The sequence below is a fragment of the Leptodactylus fuscus genome, chromosome 7, assembly GCF_031893055.1.
Source record: "Leptodactylus fuscus isolate aLepFus1 chromosome 7, aLepFus1.hap2, whole genome shotgun sequence".
Taxonomy (NCBI): domain Eukaryota; kingdom Metazoa; phylum Chordata; class Amphibia; order Anura; family Leptodactylidae; genus Leptodactylus; species Leptodactylus fuscus.
The window spans coordinates 367547-388881 of record NC_134271.1 but is presented as its reverse complement, the minus strand read 5'-3'; the positions used below and the strand labels follow the sequence as shown (position 1 = coordinate 388881).

General features: G+C 48.6%; 1 protein-coding gene across 1 annotated transcript in view; it reads right to left on the bottom strand.

Moving 5' to 3' along the window:
• The window catches only part of RAPSN (receptor associated protein of the synapse), a 65805-nt gene extending 46100 nt beyond the window's left edge, over window positions 1-19705 (bottom strand). Inside the window, exon 1 of the mRNA XM_075283330.1 lies at window positions 19404-19705. Within this exon, the coding sequence (XP_075139431.1) occupies window positions 19404-19616 (213 nt within the window). The 5' untranslated portion in view covers window positions 19617-19705. The remainder of the gene's footprint in view (window positions 1-19403) is intronic.
• Between the last annotated feature and the right edge of the window lie 1630 nt (window positions 19706-21335).

The window sequence follows — 21335 nt, the reverse complement described above, 5'->3', positions numbered from 1 at the left end:
TTATAGGGGAGCAGATTGTATATAGTGTCCTATCTACAGGTTATAGAGGAGCAGATTGTATATAGTGTCCTATCTACAGGTTATAGAGGAGCAGATTGTATATAGTGTCCTATCTACAGGCTATAGAGGAGCAGATTGTATATAGTGTCCTATCTACAGGTTATAGGGGAGCAGATTGTATATAGTGTCCTATCTACAGGTTATAGAGGAGCAGATTGTATATAGTGTCCTATCTACAGGTTATAGAGGAGCAGATTGTATATAGTGTCCTATCTACAGGTTATAGAGGAGCAGATTGTATATAGTGTCCTATCTACAGGTTATAGAGGAGCAGATTGTATATAGTGTCCTATCTACAGGTTATAGAGGAGCAGATTGTATATAGTGTCCTATCTACAGGTTATAGAGGAGCCGATTGTATATAGTGTCTTATCTACAGGTTATAGAGGAGCAGATTGTATATAGTGTCCTATCTACAGGTTATAGAGGAGCAGATTGTATATAGTGTCCTATCTACAGGTTATAGAGGAGCAGATTGTATATAGTGTCCTATCTACAGGTTATAGAGGAGCAGATTGTATATAGTGTCCTATCTACAGGTTATAGAGGAGCAGATTGTATATAGTGTCCTATCTACAGGTTATAGAGGAGCAGATTGTATATAGTGTCCTATCTACAGGTTATAGAGGAGCAGATTGTATATAGTGTCCTATCTACAGGTTATAGAGGAGCAGATTGTATATAGTGTCCTATCTACAGGTTATAGAGGAGCAGATTGTATATAGTGTCCTATCTACAGGTTATAGAGGGGCAGATTGTATATAGTGTCCTATCTACAGGTTATAGAGGAGCAGATTGTATATAGTGTCCTATCTACAGGTTATAGAGGAGCAGATTGTATATAGTGTCCTATCTACAGGTTATAGAGGAGCAGATTGTATATAGTGTCCTATCTACAGGTTATAGAGGAGCAGATTGTATATAGTGTCCTATCTACAGGTTATAGAGGAGCAGATTGTATATAGTGTCCTATCTACAGGTTATAGAGCAGATTGTATATAGTGTCCTATCTACAGGTTATAGAGGGGCAGATTGTATATAGTGTCCTATCTACAGGTTATAGAGCAGATTGTATATAGTGTCCTATCTACAGGTTATAGAGCAGATTGTATATAGTGTCCTATCTACAGGTTATAGAGCAGCAGATTGTATATAGTGTCCTATCTACAGGTTATAGAGGAGCCGATTGTATATAGTGTCCTATCTACAGGTTATAGAGGAGATTGTATATAGTGTCCTATCTACAGGTTATAGAGGAGCAGATTGTATATAGTGTCCTATCTACAGGTTATAGAGGAGATTGTATATAGTGTCCTATCTACAGGTTATAGAGGAGATTGTATATAGTGTCCTATCTACAGGTTATAGAGGAGCAGATTGTATATAGTGTCCTATCTACAGGTTATAGAGGAGCCGATTGTATATAGTGTCCTATCTACAGGTTATAGAGGAGATTGTATATAGTGTCCTATCTACAGGTTATAGAGGAGCAGATTGTATATAGTGTCCTATCTACAGGTTATAGAGGAGCAGATTGTATATAGTGTCCTATCTACAGGTTATAGAGCAGATTGTATATAGTGTCCTATCTACAGGTTATAGAGCAGATTGTATATAGTGTCCTATCTACAGGTTATATAGAGCAGATTGTATATAGTGTCCTATCTACAGGTTATAGAGGAGCAGATTGTATATAGTGTCCTATCTACAGGTTATAGAGGAGCAGATTGTATATAGTGTCCTATCTACAGGTTATAGAGCAGCAGATTGTATATAGTGTCCTATCTACAGGTTATAGAGGAGCAGATTGTATATAGTGTCCTATCTACAGGATATAGAGGAGCAGATTGTATATAGTGTCCTATCTACAGGTTATAGAGATTATAGAGCAGGAGGAATTACATCTATATCTAATTGATACAATACTATGCTGAGATAATGAATTTTGTATCTGGACTGAACTTGAAGCTTACAAGGGCCTAAATCCCACCCTGGACCTCGTACAATCAAATCCATGTTTCGGAAGTTGGGAGCTTTAGAAGGGAATGTTCTGTACAGTATATACCAATGAGTGAGGATATGGGCAAGATGCCTGCTTGGAGTGTGAAGAATCATTCCAGGGTAATAAATCTCATGTAATAAGAAGTCTGTAATGTCAGGAGGTGATGTAGAGCGGCCGTGTGTAACTGAACAGAGGTGGCACATACACCATGGTGGTAGCTGTCTCATGGGTGCGCTGGTGGTGAAGGCCCCTCTGCTGAATAACAAGACACCGGTGTTGCACGTGGTTCATTGAAGGGGTCCGGTTACAGCAGTTTGGACTTGCACCAGCTTTTCTACATATTGTGAGTGGCAATGCCAGATCTCTACAAATCCATGGTCCCCTCTATCACAGGAGACAATAGCCACCCGTCTCCCAAGCAGAAGGAGACACAAATTGGCTTAATGAACTTGTAATGTCAGGAGGTTTGGCTGCAATGTTAGAACATGGAGGCTTACTGCTATCATCCCAATCCAGCAGGGGGAGCCAGTTCCCAGCTAGAGACAATAGAGTGACCTGAGAAAGTAGAAGCTGGGGGCACCCAACATTTAGGACACACAGGGTTTCCAGGGGAAGAAGACTGCAGTGCTGGAGAGCAGAAGCCGTGTCTGCCAACAGAAAGCAGGAGTGCTGTCATATAGTGACCAGAGCCAAGCAGAACAGCCCAGTGACGCACAGAAGTGCTGAAGCAAGCACTGAAGAAGGAGAGCAACACAGAGTAGTGCAAGTAACTGAAGTGCAGAGCACATGTGATAGAAGTGCAGCAAGGACACAGGAGTGCTGAAGCAAACACTGAAGAAGGAGAGCAACACAGGGCAGTGCAAGTAACTGAAGTGCAGAGCACATGTGATAGAAGTGCAGCAAGGACACAGGAGTACTGAAGCAAGCACTGAAGAAGGAGAGCAACACAGGGCAGTGCAAGTAACTGCAGTGCAGAGCACATGTGATAGAAGTGCAGCAAGGACACAGGAGTACTGAAGCAAGCACTGAAGAAGGAGAACAACACAGAGCAGTGCAAGTAACTGAAGTGCAGAGCACATGTGATAGAAATGCAGCAAGGACACAGGAGTACTGAAGCAAACACTGAAGAAGGAGAGCAACACAGGGCAGTGCAAGTAACTGAAGTGCAGAGCACATGTGATAGAAGTGCAGCAAGGACACAGGAGTACTGAAGCAAGCACTGAAGAAGGAGAGCAACACAGGGCAGTGCAAGTAACTGCAGTGCAGAGCACATGTGATAGAAGTGCAGCAAGGACACAGGAGTACTGAAGCAAGCACTGAAGAAGGAGAACAACACAGAGCAGTGCAAGTAACTGCAGTGCAGAGCACATGTGATAGAAGTGCAGCAAGGACACAGGAGTGCTGAAGAAAACACTGAAGAAGGAGAGCAACACAGGGCAGTGCAAGTAACTGCAGTGCAGAGCACATGTGATAGAAGTGCAGCAAGGACACAGGAGTGCTGAAGAAAACACTGAAGAAGGAGAGCAACACAGGGCAGTGCAAGTAACTGCAGTGCAGAGCACATGTGATAGAAGTGCAGCAAGGACACAGGAGTGCTGAAGCAAGCACTGAAGAAGGAGAGCAACACAGAGCAGTGCAAGTAACTGAAGTGCAGAGCACGTGATAGAAGTGCAGCAAGGACACAGGAGTGCTGAAGAAAACACTGAAGAAGGAGAGCAGCACAGGGCAGTGCAAGTAACTGCAGTGCAGAGCACATGTGATAGAAGTGCAGCAAGAACACAGGAGTACTGAAGCAAGCACTGAAGAAGGAGAGCAACACAGGGCAGTGCAAGTAACTGAAGTGCAGAGCACATGTGATAGAAGTGCAGCAAGGACACAGGAGTGCTGAAGCAAACACTGAAGAAGGAGAGCAACACAGGGCAGTGCAAGTAACTGCAGTGCAGAGCACATGTGATAGAAGTGCAGCAAGGACACAGGAGTGCTGAAGAAAACACTGAAGAAGGAGAGCAACACAGGGCAGTGCAAGTAACTGCAGTGCAGAGCACATGTGATAGAAGTGCAGCAAGAACACAGGAGTACTGAAGCAAGCACTGAAGAAGGAGAGCAACACAGGGCAGTGCAAGTAACTGAAGTGCAGAGCACATGATAGAAGTGCAGCAAGGACACAGGAGTGCTGAAGCAAACACTGAAGAAGGAGAGCAACACAGGGCAGTGCAAGTAACTGCAGTGCAGAGCACATGTGATAGAAGTGTAGCAAGGACACAGAAGTGCTGAAGCAAACACTGAAGAAGGAGAGCAACACAGAGCAGTGCAAGTAACTGAAGTGCAGAGCACATGTGATAGAAGTGCAGCAAGGACACAGGAGTGCTGAAGCAAACACTGAAGAAGGAGAGCAACACAGGGCAGTGAAAGTAACTGCAGTGCAGAGCACATGTGATAGAAGTGCAGCAAGGACACAGGAGTGCTGAAGAAAACGCTGAAGAAGGAGAACAACACAGAACAGTGCAAGTAACTGCAGTGCAGAGCACATGTGATAGAAGTGCAGCAAGGACACAGGAGTGCTGAAGAAAACACTGAAGAAGGAGAACAACACAGAGCAGTGCAAGTAACTGAAGTGCAGAGCACATGTGATAGAAGTGCAGCAAGGACACAGGAGTGCTGAAACAAACACTGAAGAAGGAGAGCAACACAGAGCAGTGCAAGTAACTGAAGTGCAGAGCACATGTGATAGAAGTGCAGCAAGGACACAGGAGTGCTGAAGAAAACACTGAAGAAGGAGAGCAACACAGGGCAGTGCAAGTAACTGAAGTGCAGAGCACATGTGATAGAAGTGCAGCAAGAACACAGGAGTGCTGAAGAAAACGCTGAAGAAGGAGAACAACACAGAGCAGTGCAAGTAACTGCAGTGCAGAGCACATGTGATAGAAGTGCAGCAAGGACACAGGAGTGCTGAAGAAAACACTGAAGAAGGAGAACAACACAGAGCAGTGCAAGTAACTGAAGTGCAGAGCACATGTGATAGAAGTGCAGCAAGGACACAGGAGTGCTGAAACAAACACTGAAGAAGGAGAGCAACACAGAGCAGTGCAAGTAACTGAAGTGCAGAGCACATGTGATAGAAGTGCAGCAAGGACACAGGAGTGCTGAAGCAAACACTGAAGAAGGAGAACAACACAGGGCAGTGCAAGTAACTGAAGTGCAGAGCACATGTGATGGCAGTGCAGCAAGGACACAGGAGTGCTGAAGCAAACACTGAAGAAGGAGAGCAACACAGGGCAGTGCAAGTAACTGAAGTGCAGAGCACATGTGATAGAAGTGCAGCAAGGACACAGGAGTGCTGAAGCAAACACTGAAGAAGGAGAGCAACACAGAGCAGTGCAAGTACCTGAAGTGCAGAGCACATGTGATAGAAGTGCAGCAAGGACACAGGAGTGCTGAAGCAAACACTGAAGAAGGAGAACAACACAGGGCAGTGCAAGTAACTGAAGTGCAGAGCACATGTGATGGCAGTGCAGCAAGGACACAGGAGTGCTGAAGCAAACACTGAAGAAGGAGAGCAACACAGAGCAGTGCAAGTAACTGAAGTGCAGAGCACATGTGATAGAAGTGCAGCAAGGACACAGGAGTGCTGAAACAAACACTGAAGAAGGAGAGCAACACAGAGCAGTGCAAGTAACTGAAGTGCAGAGCACATGTGATGGCAGTGAAACAAGGACACAGGAGTGCTGAAGCAAACACTGAAGAAGGAGAGCAACACAGAGCAGTGCAAGTAACTGAAGTGCAGAGCACATGTGATAGAAGTGCAGCAAGGACACAGGAGTGCTGAAGCAAACACTGAAGAAGGAGAGCAACACAGAGCAGTGCAAGTAACTGAAGTGCAGAGCACATGTGATAGAAGTGCAGCAAGGACACAGGAGTATGCAGCCAGCTTTCCCACTGCAAACAGGAGGAAGGTGCTGCCTTGGAGAGACAGAGCATGAGCCCCAGAGGAGTCCAGTGCCCTCCAGCAGGATCAGTAAGCAAAGCCCATTGAGAGACTGTAACAAGTAACACAGTGCCACTAAAGCTGTCGCTATACCCCTCCTTTATGCACCCCAGTTCTTATAGAGACTATGTCCCTCCTGTATAAGATTTACCTGTTGCAATAGTTCAAGAGCCTGTTGCTGTGTTCAAGAATCATAACAAGTAAAGCCGTTCCTGTTTTACTCCGTTGTCTGAGTGAGTTTGTTGCCAGTCACCTGCACCTCTTACAAACTAAATCTATTCTTCATCAGATTTGATCACACACCAGGTCCCCCCCCCCACTGAGCATCAGGTGTGTAGGGAAATCAAGAGGACTAAAGCAGATAAAGCCGGAGGACCCGATGGGATAAGCGCAAGAGTTCTTACAATGTGCGGAGACCGGCGGTGCGGTGTTATTACACATGTACAATATGAGACTGAAGGAGGGAGTGATACCACAACTGTGGAAGACATCTTGTGTGGTTCCAGTTCCAAAGACGCTTCATCCGACGGACCTTATAGACTAGAGACCTGTAGCACATACATCCCACCTGATGAAGGTCCTAGAGAGACTGGTCCTGACACACCTACGTTCCCTAGTGAGCTCCGCTCTGGACCCCCTCCAGTTTGCCTACCGGCCAGGCATTGGGGTAGATGCCGCCATCATCCACCTTCTTCATAGAGCTCTCTCTCACCTGGAGAAACCCGGGAACACTGTGAGAATAATGTTCTGTGATTTATCCAGTGCGTCCAACACCATTCAGCCAGGACTACTGAGGGAGAATCTGAACCTTGGTGGAGTGGACCATCACCTGTCCAACTGGATCCTAGACTACCTGACAACCCGCCCTTAGTATGTGAGAGCCCGGGACTGTGTGTCTGACACTGCGATCTGTAGTACGGGGGCACCACAAGGTCCAGCTCTCGTCCCTGGTCACACTGTACACGGCTGACTTTAGGCACAACTCCTCCAGCTGTTACTTACAGAAGTCCTCCGATGACTCTGCAGTAGTAGCCTCACCACAGACGGGGACGACAGAAAGTACAGAGACTTATACCAGGACTGTGTGGACTGGTGTCAGCGGAACCACCTCAGGATTAATGCTGGGAAGACCAAGGAGATGGTGGTGGACTTTAGTAAGCGGAGGAGTGCCCCAAATCTGGTAGAGATACAGGGGACGGGCAGTGAGATAGTCAGGACACAGCGGGCTCTACCTGCTCAGGAGGCTGAGGGCCTTTGGAGTCCAGGGGCCACTTTTTAGGGGAAGTGGGGTCCAGGGGCCACTTCTTAGGGCCTTTTCCATCTTCTCCAGAGTGGCCTGCGGAGGGCGCTGTATACCAGCCAGGGACAGGAATAGACTTGTCAGGCTGGTTAGAAGGGCCAGCTCTGTCCTGGGGAGTCCCCTGGACCCAGTACAGGTGGTGGGTGACAGAAGGACACTGTCCGTGGTGACCTCCATGCTGGAGAAGAACTTCCACCCCATGTATGAGACGTGATAGCACCGGGCAGTACTGTAAGTGACATCTGCTTCACCCCAAGTGTGAGAAGGCGCTATCGGAGCTCCCCCCGCGGTCAGGCTGTATAATCTACATCAGGCTGAGCAGAGACACTCCGCACACAGAGCTACATGGTCCGGAGTCTTCTCTTCTTAGTTGCTCTCACTCCTGGTATCTTCTATCTGCTCTGAGCTTGTCTGTGTTCTGTCCTGTAATATATCACTGTATTATCTGCTGCTGTAACATACTGACTATCCCCAGGGTGGGACTATTACAGGATTATCTTATCTTATCTTAAAAGAGTCAAGGACCTTGCAGGATCCAATATCCATCCCAGGAAGACCACACAGCCAGGAAAGCCTCCATCATATGATTGAGAGGCAGTCAGGAACTTCATGCTACGGACGTCCTTCATATGGGCTATAAGTCCAGGACCAGTAGGAGCGGAGGATTTACCCCAATAGAGAGCGATTAATGTTTTAGAGGCAGTACAGAGGAGCAGAAATAATTTGGAGGCCATTTTACATAAATGTCTGGGCTGAGGGTTGAGTAAGTAAATGAGGGGATCTAAGGGCACACATTACACAAATAGGGCACCAGTAAGTCGTTCAACCTGCATCCAAAAGGGGCCAATCTGTAGGCACTCCCAGAAAATGTGGTAGAGTGTAGCCACTCCTGCCTAGCAGCGCAAGCAATGAGATACTAGGACTGAGAGAATGAAGCAAGGCGGGAGTGTGGTACCAATGCATGAATATCTTCTATTCAGGCTCCCGGAAAATAACACATGTCGAGGATTTAGCTGCTCGAGACCAGATAAATTGCAATTGTTCAAGTGAGATCTGTCTATTCAGGGCCCCAGACCACTTAGCCATATCGTTAAGAGAGGGAGGGTCTCCCCTCTGGAGAGGATAAGAGCTGGTAAATTCCCAATATCAAACCTCTTATGGATGTGCCAGCTTGACAGAGTCTCTCAAAAGCAGTGGGGAGCGAGACCTTAAAGGGGTTGTCCCATCACAAGGATCCTATCTATACTGCTTGTTAAAAGGGTTGTCCCATCACAAGGCTCCTATCTATACTGCTTGTTAATGTGGATGTAAGACTTTTCCTAAATACACTGCTTCAGCAAAACTGCTGTTTGTCCACTATCTTACTTTATTCACTTCATTGTTGACACAGCCCTTGACTTATCTGCTCAAAAGTCAAGTGATGTATCTGCCTGCTCTCAGGGGGGAGGGGGGGGGAGGGGCTAAGTGCACGGGAGCCAGCCTGTGTTTCTAGCTATTCCTGTGTCTGCACCACTTGGCCTACCTCCCTGCTATCAGATAGGGGAGAGGAGCTGCTTTCATTTCCTGCTCTCAGGGGGGAGGGAGGAGGGGCTAAGAGCACGGGAGCGAGCCTGTGTTTCTAGCTATTCCTGTGTCTACACCACGTGACCTAGCTTCCTGCTATCAGATAGGGGAGAGGAGCTGCTTTCATTTCTTCTGTTCTCCCAGTTATCAGGCTAGCTAATACAATTGTGTTCATTATGGCAGAGACAGGCAGGTTCTGTATGTAACACAGAATGGAGTTGCTCCTGCCTGTACTTCATAGTCCAATATTGTGCATATAGTGTTGTTTGAGGACCTTTGATGACATCACAGACCCTTCAGCAGGTTACATGTGAAACCCCGCCCACCAAATGACGCAAGAAACCAGGAAGAAAGAAAATTTTACAGCAGTGAAGACTGGTGAGTATGCGACATGGGAATACCCCTTTAAGTGAAGCAAACTGGGAGAATACAAAATGAGCAATCTGCCGGTAGTGGGATCATTCAGAGGCAGGTAAGTGAAGAGCAGAGGTAAAATAGTCAGAGGGCCTGAGCTCCAAATTCACCAGGTCCACAAGATCAGCAATGTGGAAAATCCCCAGTCTACTCCAGGGTTGACACCATAGCCCCCTGTGAGTACTTCCGGGAGAAGCGGGTTGTACAGGATGGAAATCAAGGAAGAGAGTAGAGAGGCTAAAGGGAAAAGTTTTGAGCAAGTCATCTTTATGACACAGGTGAAACAGATGGGCCCAAGGAGAAGGGAAGGGAGGAGAGCGGGACCACAGAAGCGCATTGGGATGGATCAGGGATAGCCAGAGCTTCTCAATCTCAACTCACTTAGTGAAGGATTGTGGCACGACCCAAAATGGGATAGAGTGTAAGTGGGTCACCCAATAATAATGCAGAATATGTGGGACCACCAACCCCACCTTATGTTTGCCAAATTAAATCACCAAGTGAGGGATTATTCCAAATGAACTGAAACATTGACTTTTGAAGGAATTGCAACTCTGAACGGGGCACCACCACTGGGAGTGTCTCGAAGAAGTAAAGCATCTTCGGCGGGAGGGTCATCTTAAGAGCCCTAATGCAACCTATAAGGGATATATGAAGAGGATACCATTTGTCCAGGAGGGAGTGAAGTTTGTTAAACCAGGGTAGTTGATTGAATAGAGGGAGGAGTAAGTTGGGGACAAACGAATACCTAAATAACGGAGGGAGCAGAATCAGGAACATTAAGGGGTACCACCTCCGTCTTGGGTTAACGTTATGTCCAGAGAGATCTCCATACTCCTTCAGCACTCGAAGAAGGTTAGGAAGACAGGTGTAAGGATTGGTGAGGATCAGGAAAACATCATCTGCAAACAGGCCTATCTTAAAGTCCCTGTGATGAACCACCGTGCCAGTTATGTCAGGACTGGACCGGACTTGTTAACTAAAAAGATATGGGAGAGGAGGGCTGGGGTGATATGCTGGTTCTGGTGAAAGTAACCTATCTATCTGCAGGGCTGGGGTGATATGCTGGTTCTGGTGGCAGTAACCTATCTATCTGCAGGGCTGGGGTGATATGCTGGTTCTGGTGACAGTAACCTATCTATCTGCAGGGCTGGGGGTGATATGCTGGGTCTGGTGACAGTAACCTATCTATCTGCAGGGCTGGGGTGATATGCTGGTTCTGGTGACAGTAACCTATCTAGCTGCAGGGCTGGGGTGATATGCTGGGTCTGGTGACAGTAACCTATCTATCTGCAGGGCTGGGGTGATATGCTGGTTCTGGTGACAGTAACCTATCTATCTGCAGGGCTGGGGGGGATATGCTGGGTCTGGTGACAGTAACCTATCTATCTGCAGGGCTGGGGTGATATGCTGGTTCTGGTGACAGTAACCTATCTAGCTGCAGGGCTGGGGTGATATGCTGGTTCTGGTGACAGTAACCTATCTAGCTGCAGGGCTGGGGTGATATGCTGGGTCTGGTGACAGTAACCTATCTATCTGCAGGGCTGGGGTGATATGCTGGGTCTGGTGACAGTAACCTATCTATCTGCAGGGCTGGGGGGATATGCTGGTTCTGGTGACAGTAACCTATCTGCAGGGCTGGGGTGATATGCTGGTTCTGGTGACAGTAACCTATCTAGCTGCAGGGCTGGGGTGATATGCTGGGTCTGGTGACAGTAACCTATCTATCTGCAGGGCTGGGGTGATATGCTGGGTCTGGTGACAGTAACCTATCTATCTGCAGGGCTGGGGGGATATGCTGGTTCTGGTGACAGTAACCTATCTGCAGGGCTGGGGTGATATGCTGGTTCTGGTGACAGTAACCTATCTATCTGCAGGGCTGGGGTGATATGCTGGTTCTGGTGACACTAATCTATCTATCTGCAGGAATAGGGTGATATGCTGGTTCTGGTGACAGTAACCTATCTATCTGCAGGGCTGGGGTGATATGCTGGTTCTGGTGACAGTAACCTATCTATCTGCAGGGCTGGGGTGATATGCTCGTTCTGGTGACAGTAACCTATCTATCTGCAGGACTAGGGTGATATGCTGGTTCTGGTGACAGTAACCTATCTATCTGCAGGAATAGGGTGATATGCTGGTTCTGGTGACAGTAACCTATCTATCTGCAGGGCTGGGGTGATTTGCTCGTTCTGGTGACAGTAACCTATCTATCTGCAGGACTAGGGTGATATGCTGGTTCTGGTGACAGTAACCTATCTAGCTGCAGGGCTGGGGTGATATGCTGGTTCTGGTGACAGTAACCTATCTACCTGCAGGACTGGGGTGATATGCTGGTTCTGGTGACAGTAACCTATCTATCTGCAGGGCTGGGGGGATATGCTGGTTCTGGTGACAGTAACCTATCTATCTGCAGGGCTGGGGTGATATACTGGTTCTGGTGACAGTAACCTATCTATCTGCAGGGCTGGGATGATGTGCTGGTTCTGGTGACAGTAACCTATCTATCTACAGGGCTGGGGTGATATGCTGGGTCTGGTGACTGTAACCTATCTATCTGCAGGACTGGGGTGATATGCTGGTTCTGGTGACAGTAACCTATCTATCTGCAGGGCTAGGGGGGATATGCTGGTTCTGGTGACAGTAACCTATCTATCTGCAGGGCTGGGGTGATATACTGGTTCTGGTGACAGTAACCTATCTATCTGCAGGGCTGGGATGATGTGCTGGTTCTGGTGACAGTAACCTATCTATCTGTAGGGCTGGGGTGATATGCTGGGTCTGGTGACAGTAACCTATCTATCTGCAGGACTGGGGTGATATGCTGGTTCTGGTGACACTAACCTATCTATCTGCAGGACTGGGGTGATATGCTGGTTCTGGTGACAGTAACCTATCTATCTGCAGGGCTGGGGTGATGTGCTGGTTCTGGTGACAGTAACCTATCTATCTGCAGGGCTGGGGTGATATACTGGTTCTGGTGACAGTAACCTATCTATCTGCAGGGCTGGGATGATGTGCTGGTTCTGGTGACAGTAACCTATCTATCTGTAGGGCTGGGGTGATATGCTGGGTCTGGTGACAGTAACCTATCTATCTGCAGGACTGGGGTGATATGCTGGTTCTGGTGACACTAACCTATCTATCTGCAGGGCTGGGGTGATACGCTGGGTCTGGTGACAGTAACCTATCTATCTGCAGGGCTGGGGGGGATATGCTGGTTCTGGTGTCAGTAACCTATCTATCTGCAGGGCTGGGGTGATATGCTGGTTCTGGTGGCAGTAACCTATCTATCTGCAGGACAGGGATGATATGCTGGTTCTGGTGACAGTAACCTATCTATCTGCAGGGTGGGGTGATATGCTGGGTCTGATGACAGTAACCTATCTATCTGCAGGGCTGGGGTGATATGCTGGTTCTGGTGACAGTAACCTATCTATCTGTAGGGCTAGGGTGATATGCTGGTTCTGGTGACAGTAACCTATCTATCTGCAGGACTGGGGTGATATGCTGGTTCTGGTGACACTAACCTATCTATCTGCAGGACTGGGGTGATATGCTGGTTCTGGTGACAGTAACCTATCTATCTGCAGGGCTGGGGGGGATATGCTGGTTCTGGTGTCAGTAACCTATCTATCTGCAGGGCTGGGGGGGATATGCTGGTTCTGGTGTCAGTAACCTATCTATCTGCAGGGCTGGGGTGATATGCTGGTTCTGGTGGCAGTAACCTATCTATCTGCAGGACAGGGGTGATATGCTGGTTCTGGTGACAGTAACCTATCTATCTGCAGGGTGGGGTGATATGCTGGGTCTGATGACAGTAACCTATCTATCTGCAGGGCTGGGGTGATATGCTGGTTCTGGTGGCAGTAACCTATCTATCTGCAGGGCTGGGGGGATATGCTGGTCTGGGGACAGTAACTTATCTATCTGCAGGGTGGGGTGATATGCTGGTTATGGTGGCAGTAACCTATCTATCTGCAGGACTGGGATGATATGCTGGTCTGGTGACAGTAACCTATCTGCAGGGCTTGGGTGATATGCTGGGTCTGGTGGCAGTAACCTATCTATCTGCAGGGCTGGGGTGATATGCTGGTCTGTTGACAGTAACCTATCTACCTGCAGGACTGGGGTGATATGCTGGTCTGGTGACAGTAACCTATCTATCTGCAGGACTAGGGTGATATGCTGGTTCTGGTGACAGTAACCTATCTATCTGCAGGGCTGGGGGGATATGCTGGTTCTGGTGACAGTAACCTATCTATCTGCAGGGCTGGGGTGATATGCTGGTTCTGGTGACAGTAACATATCTAGCTGCAGGGCTGGGGTGATATGCTGGGTCTGGTGACAGTAACCTATCTAGCTGCAGGGCTGGGGTGATATGCTGGTTCTGGTGACAGTAACCTATCTATCTGCAGGGCTGGGGTGATATGCTGGTTCTGGTGACAGTAACCTATCTATCTGCAGGGCTGGGGGGATATGCTGGTTCTGGTGACAGCAACCTATCTATCTGCAGGCCTGGGGTGATATACTGGTTCTGGTGACAGTAACCTATCTATCTGCAGGGCTGGGATGATGTGCTGGTTCTGGTGACAGTAACCTATCTATCTGTAGGGCTGGGGTGATATGCTGGGTCTGGTGACAGTAACCTATCTATCTGCAGGACTGGGGTGATATGCTGGTTCTGGTGACACTAACCTATCTATCTGCAGGACTGGGGTGATATGCTGGTTCTGGTGACAGTAACCTATCTATCTGCAGGGCTGGGGGGGATATGCTGGTTCTGGTGTCAGTAACCTATCTATCTGCAGGGCTGGGGTGATATGCTGGTTCTGGTGGCAGTAACCTATCTACCTGCAGGACTGGGGTGATATGCTGGTCTGGTGACAGTAACCTATCTATCTGCAGGGCTGGGGTGATGTGCTGGGTCTGGTGGCAGTAACCTATCTATCTGCAGGGCTGGGGTGATATGCTGGTTCTGGTGGCAGTAACCTAGCTATCTGCAGGGCTGGGGGGATATGCTGGATCTGGTGGCTGTAACCTATCTATCTGCAGGGCTAGGGTGATATGCTGGGTCTGGTGGCAGTAACCTATCTATCTGCAGGGCTGGGGTGATATGCTGGTCTGGTGACAATAACCTATCTACCTGCAGGACTGGGGTGATATGCTGGTCTGGTGACAGTAACCTATCTACCTGCAGGACTGGGGTGATATGCTGGTTCTGGTGACAGTAACCTATCTACCTGCAGGACTGGGGTGATATGCTGGTCTGGTGACAGTAACCTATCTATCTGCAGGGCTGGGGTGATATGCTGGGTCTGGTGGCAGTAACCTATCTGCAGGGCTGGGGTGATATGCTGGTTCTGGTGGCAGTAACCTATCTATCTGCAGGGCTGGGGGGATATGCTGGATCTGGTGGCAGTAACCTATCTATCTGCAGGGCTGGGGGGATATGCTGGTTCTGCTGGCAGTAACCTATCTACCTGCAGGACTGGGGTGATATGCTGGTCTGGTGGCAGTAACCTATCTATCTGCAGGGCTGGGGGGATATGCTGGATCTGGTGGCAGTAACCTATCTATCTGCAGGGCTGGGGGGACATGCTGGATCTGGTGGCAGTAACCTATCTGCAGGGCTGGGGGGATATGCTGGGTCTGGTGACAGTAACCTATCTATCTGCAGGGCTGGGGGGATATGCTGGATCTGGTGGCAGTAACCTATCTATCTGCAGGGCTGGGGGGGATATGCTGTTTCTGGTGGCAGTAACCTATCTATCTGCAGGGCTGGGGTGATATGCTGGTTCTGGTGACAGTAACCTATCTATCTGCAGGACTGGGGTGATATGCTGGGTCTGGTGACAGTAACCTATCTATCTGCAGGACTGGGGTGATATGCTGGGTCTGGTGACAGTAACCTATCTAGCTGCAGGGCTGGGGTGATATGCTGGTTCTGGTGACACTAACCTATCTATCTGCAGGGCTGGGGTGATATGCTGGGTCTGGTGACAGTAACCTATCTAGCTGCAGGGCTGGGGTGATATGCTGGTTCTGGTGACAGTAACCTATCTATCTGCAGGGCTGGGGTGATATGCTGGTTCTGGTGACAGTAACCTATCTATCTGCAGGGCTGGGGGGATATGCTGGTTCTGGTGACAGTAACCTATCTATCTGCAGGGCTGGGGTGATATACTGGTTCTGGTGACAGTAACCTATCTATCTGCAGGGCTGGGATGATGTGCTGGTTCTGGTGACAGTAACCTATCTATCTGTAGGGCTGGGGTGATATGCTGGGTCTGGTAACAGTAACCTATCTATCTGCAGGACTGGGGTGATATGCTGGTTCTGGTGACAGTAACCTATCTATCTGCAGGGCTGGGGTAATATGCTGGGTCTGGTGACAGTAACCTATCTATCTGCAGGGCTGGGGGGATATGCTGGTTCTGGTGACACTAACCTATCTATCTGCAGGACTGGGGTGATATGCTGGTTCTGGTGACAGTAACCTATCTATCTGCAGGGCTGGGGGGGATATGCTGGTTCTGGTGGCAGTAACCTATCTATCTGCAGGACAGGGGTGATATGCTGGTTCTGGTGACAGTAACCTATCTATCTGCAGGGTGGGGTGATATGCTGGGTCTGGTGACAGTAACCTATCTATCTGCAGGGCTGGGGTGATATGCTGGTTCTGGTGGCAGTAACCTATCTATCTGCAGGGCTGGGGGGATATGCTGGTCTGGGGACAGTAACTTATCTATCTGCAGGGTGGGGTGATATGCTGGTTATGGTGGCAGTAACCTATCTATCTGCAGGACTGGGGTGATATGCTGGTCTGCTGACAGTAACCTATCTGCAGGGCTTGGGTGATATGCTGGGTCTGGTGGCAGTAACCTATCAATCTGCAGGGCTGGGGTGATATGCTGGTCTGTTGACAGTAACCTATCTACCTGCAGGACTGGGGTGATATGCTGGTCTGGTGACAGTAACCTATCTATCTGCAGGGCTGGGGTGATGTGCTGGGTCTGGTGGCAGTAACCTATCTATCTGCAGGGCTGGGGTGATATGCTGGTTCTGGTGGCACTAACCTAGTTATCTGCAGGGCTGGGGGGATATGCTGGATCTGGTGGCTGTAACCTATCTATCTGCAGGGCTAGGGTGATATGCTGGGTCTGGTGGCAGTAACCTATCTATCTGCAGGGCTGGGGTGATATGCTGGTCTGGTGACAGTAACCTATCTACCTGCAGGACTGGGGTGATATGCTGGTCTGGTGACAGTAACCTATCTACCTGCAGGACTGGGGTGATATGCTGGTTCTGGTGACAGTAACCTATCTACCTGCAGGACTGGGGTGATATGCTGGTCTGGTGACAGTAACCTATCTATCTGCAGGGCTGGGGTGATATGCTGGGTCTGGTGGCAGTAACCTATCTGCAGGGCTGGGGTGATATGCTGGTTCTGGTGGCAGTAACCTATCTATCTGCAGGGCTGGGGGGATATGCTGGATCTGGTGGCAGTAACCTATCTATCTGCAGGGCTGGGGGGACATGCTGGATCTGGTGGCAGTAACCTATCTGCAGGGCTGGGGGGATATGCTGGGTCTGGTGACAGTAACCTATCTATCTGCAGGGCTGGGGTGATATGCTGGTTCTGGTGGCAGTAACCTATCTATCTGCAGGGCTGGGGGATATGCTGGATCTGGTGGCAGTAACCTATCTGCAGGGCTGGGGTGATATGCTGGTTCTGCTGGCAGTAACCTATCTATCTGCAGGGCTGGGGGGATATGCTGGTCTGGTGACAGTAACCTATCTATCTGCAGGACTGGGGTGATATGCTGGTTCTGGTGACAGTAACCTATCTATCTGCAGGGCTGGGGTGATATGCTGGTCTGGTGGCAGTAACCTATCTATCTGCAGGGCTGGGGGGATATGCTGGATCTGGTGGCAGTAACCTATCTATCTGCAGGGCTGGGGTGATATGCTGGTTCTCCTGGCAGTAACCTATCTACCTGCAGGACTGGGGTGATATGCTGGTTTTGGTGACAGTAACCTATCTACCTGCAGGACTGGGGTGATATGCTGGTTCTGGTGACAGTAACCTATCTACCTGCAGGGCTGGGGGGACATGCTGGTCTGGTGGCAGTAACCTATCTATCTGCAGGGCTGGGGGGATATGCTGGATCTGGTGGCAGTAACCTATCTATCTGCAGGGCTGGGGGGACATGCTGGATCTGGTGGCAGTAACCTATCTGCAGGGCTGGGGGGATATGCTGGGTCTGGTGACAGTAACCTATCTATCTGCAGGGCTGGGGGGATATGCTGGGTCTGGTGACAGTAACCTATCTATCTGCAGGGCTGGGGGGATATGCTGGGTCTGGTGACAGTAACCTATCTATCTGCAGGGCTGGGGGGATATGCTGGATCTGGTGGCAGTAACCTATCTATCTGCAGGGCTGGGGGGGATATGCTGTTTCTGGTGGCAGTAACCTATCTATTTGCAGGGCTGGGGGGATATGCTGGATCTGGTGACAGTAACCTATCTATCTGCAGGGCTGGGGGGGATATGCTGTTTCTGGTGGCAGTAACCTATCTATCTGCAGGGCTGGGTTTTGGTTATAGTCTGCTTGTACAGCTACTGTTCAAATACATGACCTGGACTTCCCAAGAGCCAATAGTATTGCAGGGATCTGGAACAGAGAAGGTTCATTTGTCTGTTGTCCTCAATCCTCCAGGTACTTCTATGAACATCCTGGCTCTACGTTCCTTGCTCTGGATGGTCGCACATTTCTTCCTGGCTGCAGCCGTGCAGATTATCGTCAGTTCAGACCTTGTCCAGGTGTTTTCAATCTACAATGTCCATGAATGTTTGCTAGGTGTTGTAATTGTGCGGTATGTGCTGAAGATCTCAGTGTCAGACTGATATTACTATAATACAACCGTTATTACATCACTTTGATGACTCTATCGCTTTAAAAACTTTCTTGCATAACCCAAATTCAGGCGGCATAGTAGAGCTGAAATGTGTTACTCACAGGGGAAGTTATTTTGGTTGCACTCTGCACTTTATAAAGCCATGTACTCAACACGTAGAGGAAGTGAGCGGAACAAAAGCTACAGAGATATCTCGAGATCTGTTTATATGGCCAAGCTTTTAGGCTAAGACCCCAGGGGACATCCTGCAGCAAAAAAGTTCTGTGGGAAAAACCGTGGCGGCAACACATCAGGGTTCTTACAGCATTGCTTTAGCCAGAAAGTTTGCAAAGGTTTCCTCTGCGGACTTTATATCAATTATACCTATAGGGAAACTGCCGGCATTGCCGTAGGTACAGTAGACACACTTGAGAACTGCGGCGTGTCCGTACCACGAGTTTTACTGCAACGTGGGCATGGGAGTCCCTAGAATCCCATTCACTTTGCCATGACTGTAAAATGCCCCGATTTTTCCCCGCATCATTTCTGCTGTGGGCAAATGATGGTGTTAGTGTCCCGTGGGGCCCTGACCTTAAGGTAATTTCTGATAAAGTGGAACATGGACATATGGTAACCTGTGAAATCCAACCACGACTTGTAGACAGAACCACCACATTAGCAATAAGGAAATGATCAAGCAGTTCAAGAACCAAGAGAGAAAAATCAACACTCTGTTTATGAAGAAGACTTGGTGTGATGGACCAAGGCCACTTTGACATGGGTAAACCTAGTGAAGAGTTGGCCCCAATGTTTTCAAACTAGTGTTAAAGGATTTATTTGCTTCGTCTCCATCCTATTGGCCTCCAGTGCACCAAAAATCTGCCATTTGATCAACCACAGTGGTAATGTGTGAATATTCGAGAAACTAGTCCAAACATGATCAGAGCCACCTGGCCATCAACTGATAAGGTCTTCTGGCAATTCGGTCGCCCTACCTTGTCCTGCATGAGTAGACATTAGTACTTGAACTGAGAGATGCCAAACATCATACTATTAGGGAGGGTGTAAGATACCCGTTAAAGCATAAAAGTCATCAGATTCTATACGGCAATCTGGTGGACGGATCTTGAAATTTATAGGCGCGTTTTCTTAAAAATCAAATACAGCTCTATGTTTACCTTCAACATGTCCTTATACCTTCCCATCTCGGAATGAGCAGTTATCAGGCATCCAAGGACCCGAAAGCGGCCAGCAGCATCAGTGGTCTTCTCCAAAACCTTAGTCCAAACTTGTAGAGCCTTTTCCGTCTGGTTAGACTGGTATAGCTGAAGTCCTTTTTGGATCTGCTGTTTGGTTTGGTCCTGACCCATTCCCACACCCAGAAGGTTCATAAAATCTAATGTCCCCAATTACAACAAGCTGCAATGTAGAATCCAAATGAAAGATCAAGGCTGAGGCTACAGCAACCAGTAGTCCATATTTTCCCAGGAATTTCAGCTTCCGGACAGGTGTTAAAGCCAAGCAGGAGATATAGATTTCCCAAAGGGAGCCCGGAGACCCTGACCTGCAACTGAACAAGCATAAGAACTGTGATAACAGAGGTACCAGCTTGTCCGTGAAAATGCAAACGCCTTGGTTGTGCGAGACGCCCAGATTTAGCCCCAGCCCCCACTGTGGGGCACAGCTGTCCCTGCCAATCTCAGACTCCTCTCTTCAAAGGAATGCCAGTACTAGTGACTCAAGGTCAGAGAGGGAGCTCGCACCAGAAGCCCACCCCTCTACCCATTAACAGAAACATGCAGTAAGATCCAAATTTAAAAGGCCTCGTCCCCCACCACTACTGTACCCCTCATGCTACCCCTCCCATGGAGAGTACACGTCGTATAAAAATATCCCCAAGACAAGAGATCAACTGGAGAGGCGAGAGGAATTTCATGGGCTAAGATGACCATAGTCCCTTCTTCCCAGGCTACTGACTATCCTCCACCCCCATAGATCTGAATACAGGACAATGACATGGAGTCTGGTCACCTCTGGGGGGAACCTACCTCAAACTAAGGAGGTAGCAAATATCAGTTAAGAAGATTTCACCCCAAAACTGTATGAAGAAGTCAATCACATCCTTCTAGAAAGGAGCTGGACATTTATCAAACCAATATCCATGAAGGATATACAATCATGAATAAACTAAGGCCCCCCCTCTTAGAATTCGGTGATTTTCTCAGGACTTACTGGGTAGTGACAGTCACTGCCCCATGTGTGAAACATTGAGGACACCCCGACTTCTCCCACAGGAATTCATTAAATCCCCATGACTGACCGATCAGCAGTGTCTTCACCCCTATAAAAGCTGAGGTTTTAGCAGTTTGCAGATTTGGAAAATTCATTCTTCACCGGATAATTTGGAGGCCGCATCCCAAGCCCTCCTTCTGCCAATGTCTGCCATCACGGTAATGTCACAACAGCCCCATACACATCACAAGGCTGGTCCTTGTCCAACACCTATGGCTTCCGGTTGTAAATAGCACAATGTCAATCAGCTGCTTCTAAGGCCAGCAGGATACTGTGGTGCATTAGGAGAGCTATGGCCAGGGACCTGTTACCACATTATGGGGGTGGGGGGCATACTCTCCATTTGGAAGAAAGAGGGTTAATTTCCAGAGGGAACAAGGCTTCATGACGTTGGGAGTCGGCAGAACAGTCAGTGGTCTCCATTGAGCCACATCCTTTCCAAACTCTTGCTTGAACTTTGCTGAAGATTTGTCTTCGTTTTCAGGCAATAACTTTACATTCCTAAGGGGACGGAGATTGTAGGACAACTCCCAGCTTAAGGCCTTTCCACTTCTGCATCGGTGCAGCACCGTCGATTCTGTAGCAGTTGCAATTTTTTCAGTGCTGTTAGTTTTGGTGCCTCATCTCATAACTCAACGCTCTAACCTTAAGTGGGTGGAGTCAGGCAAAACCAGGCAAGGGGGTGTGACTCAGGAGCTCCAATCATTGGTGGACAGTGTTAAAGCTTCAAATTCCACCCCCTTGACTGCTCCTGGCTGACACCACCCACTTGACAGTCTAGTTTTGAGCCTGACATGCTAACTAATCAACTGAGGACA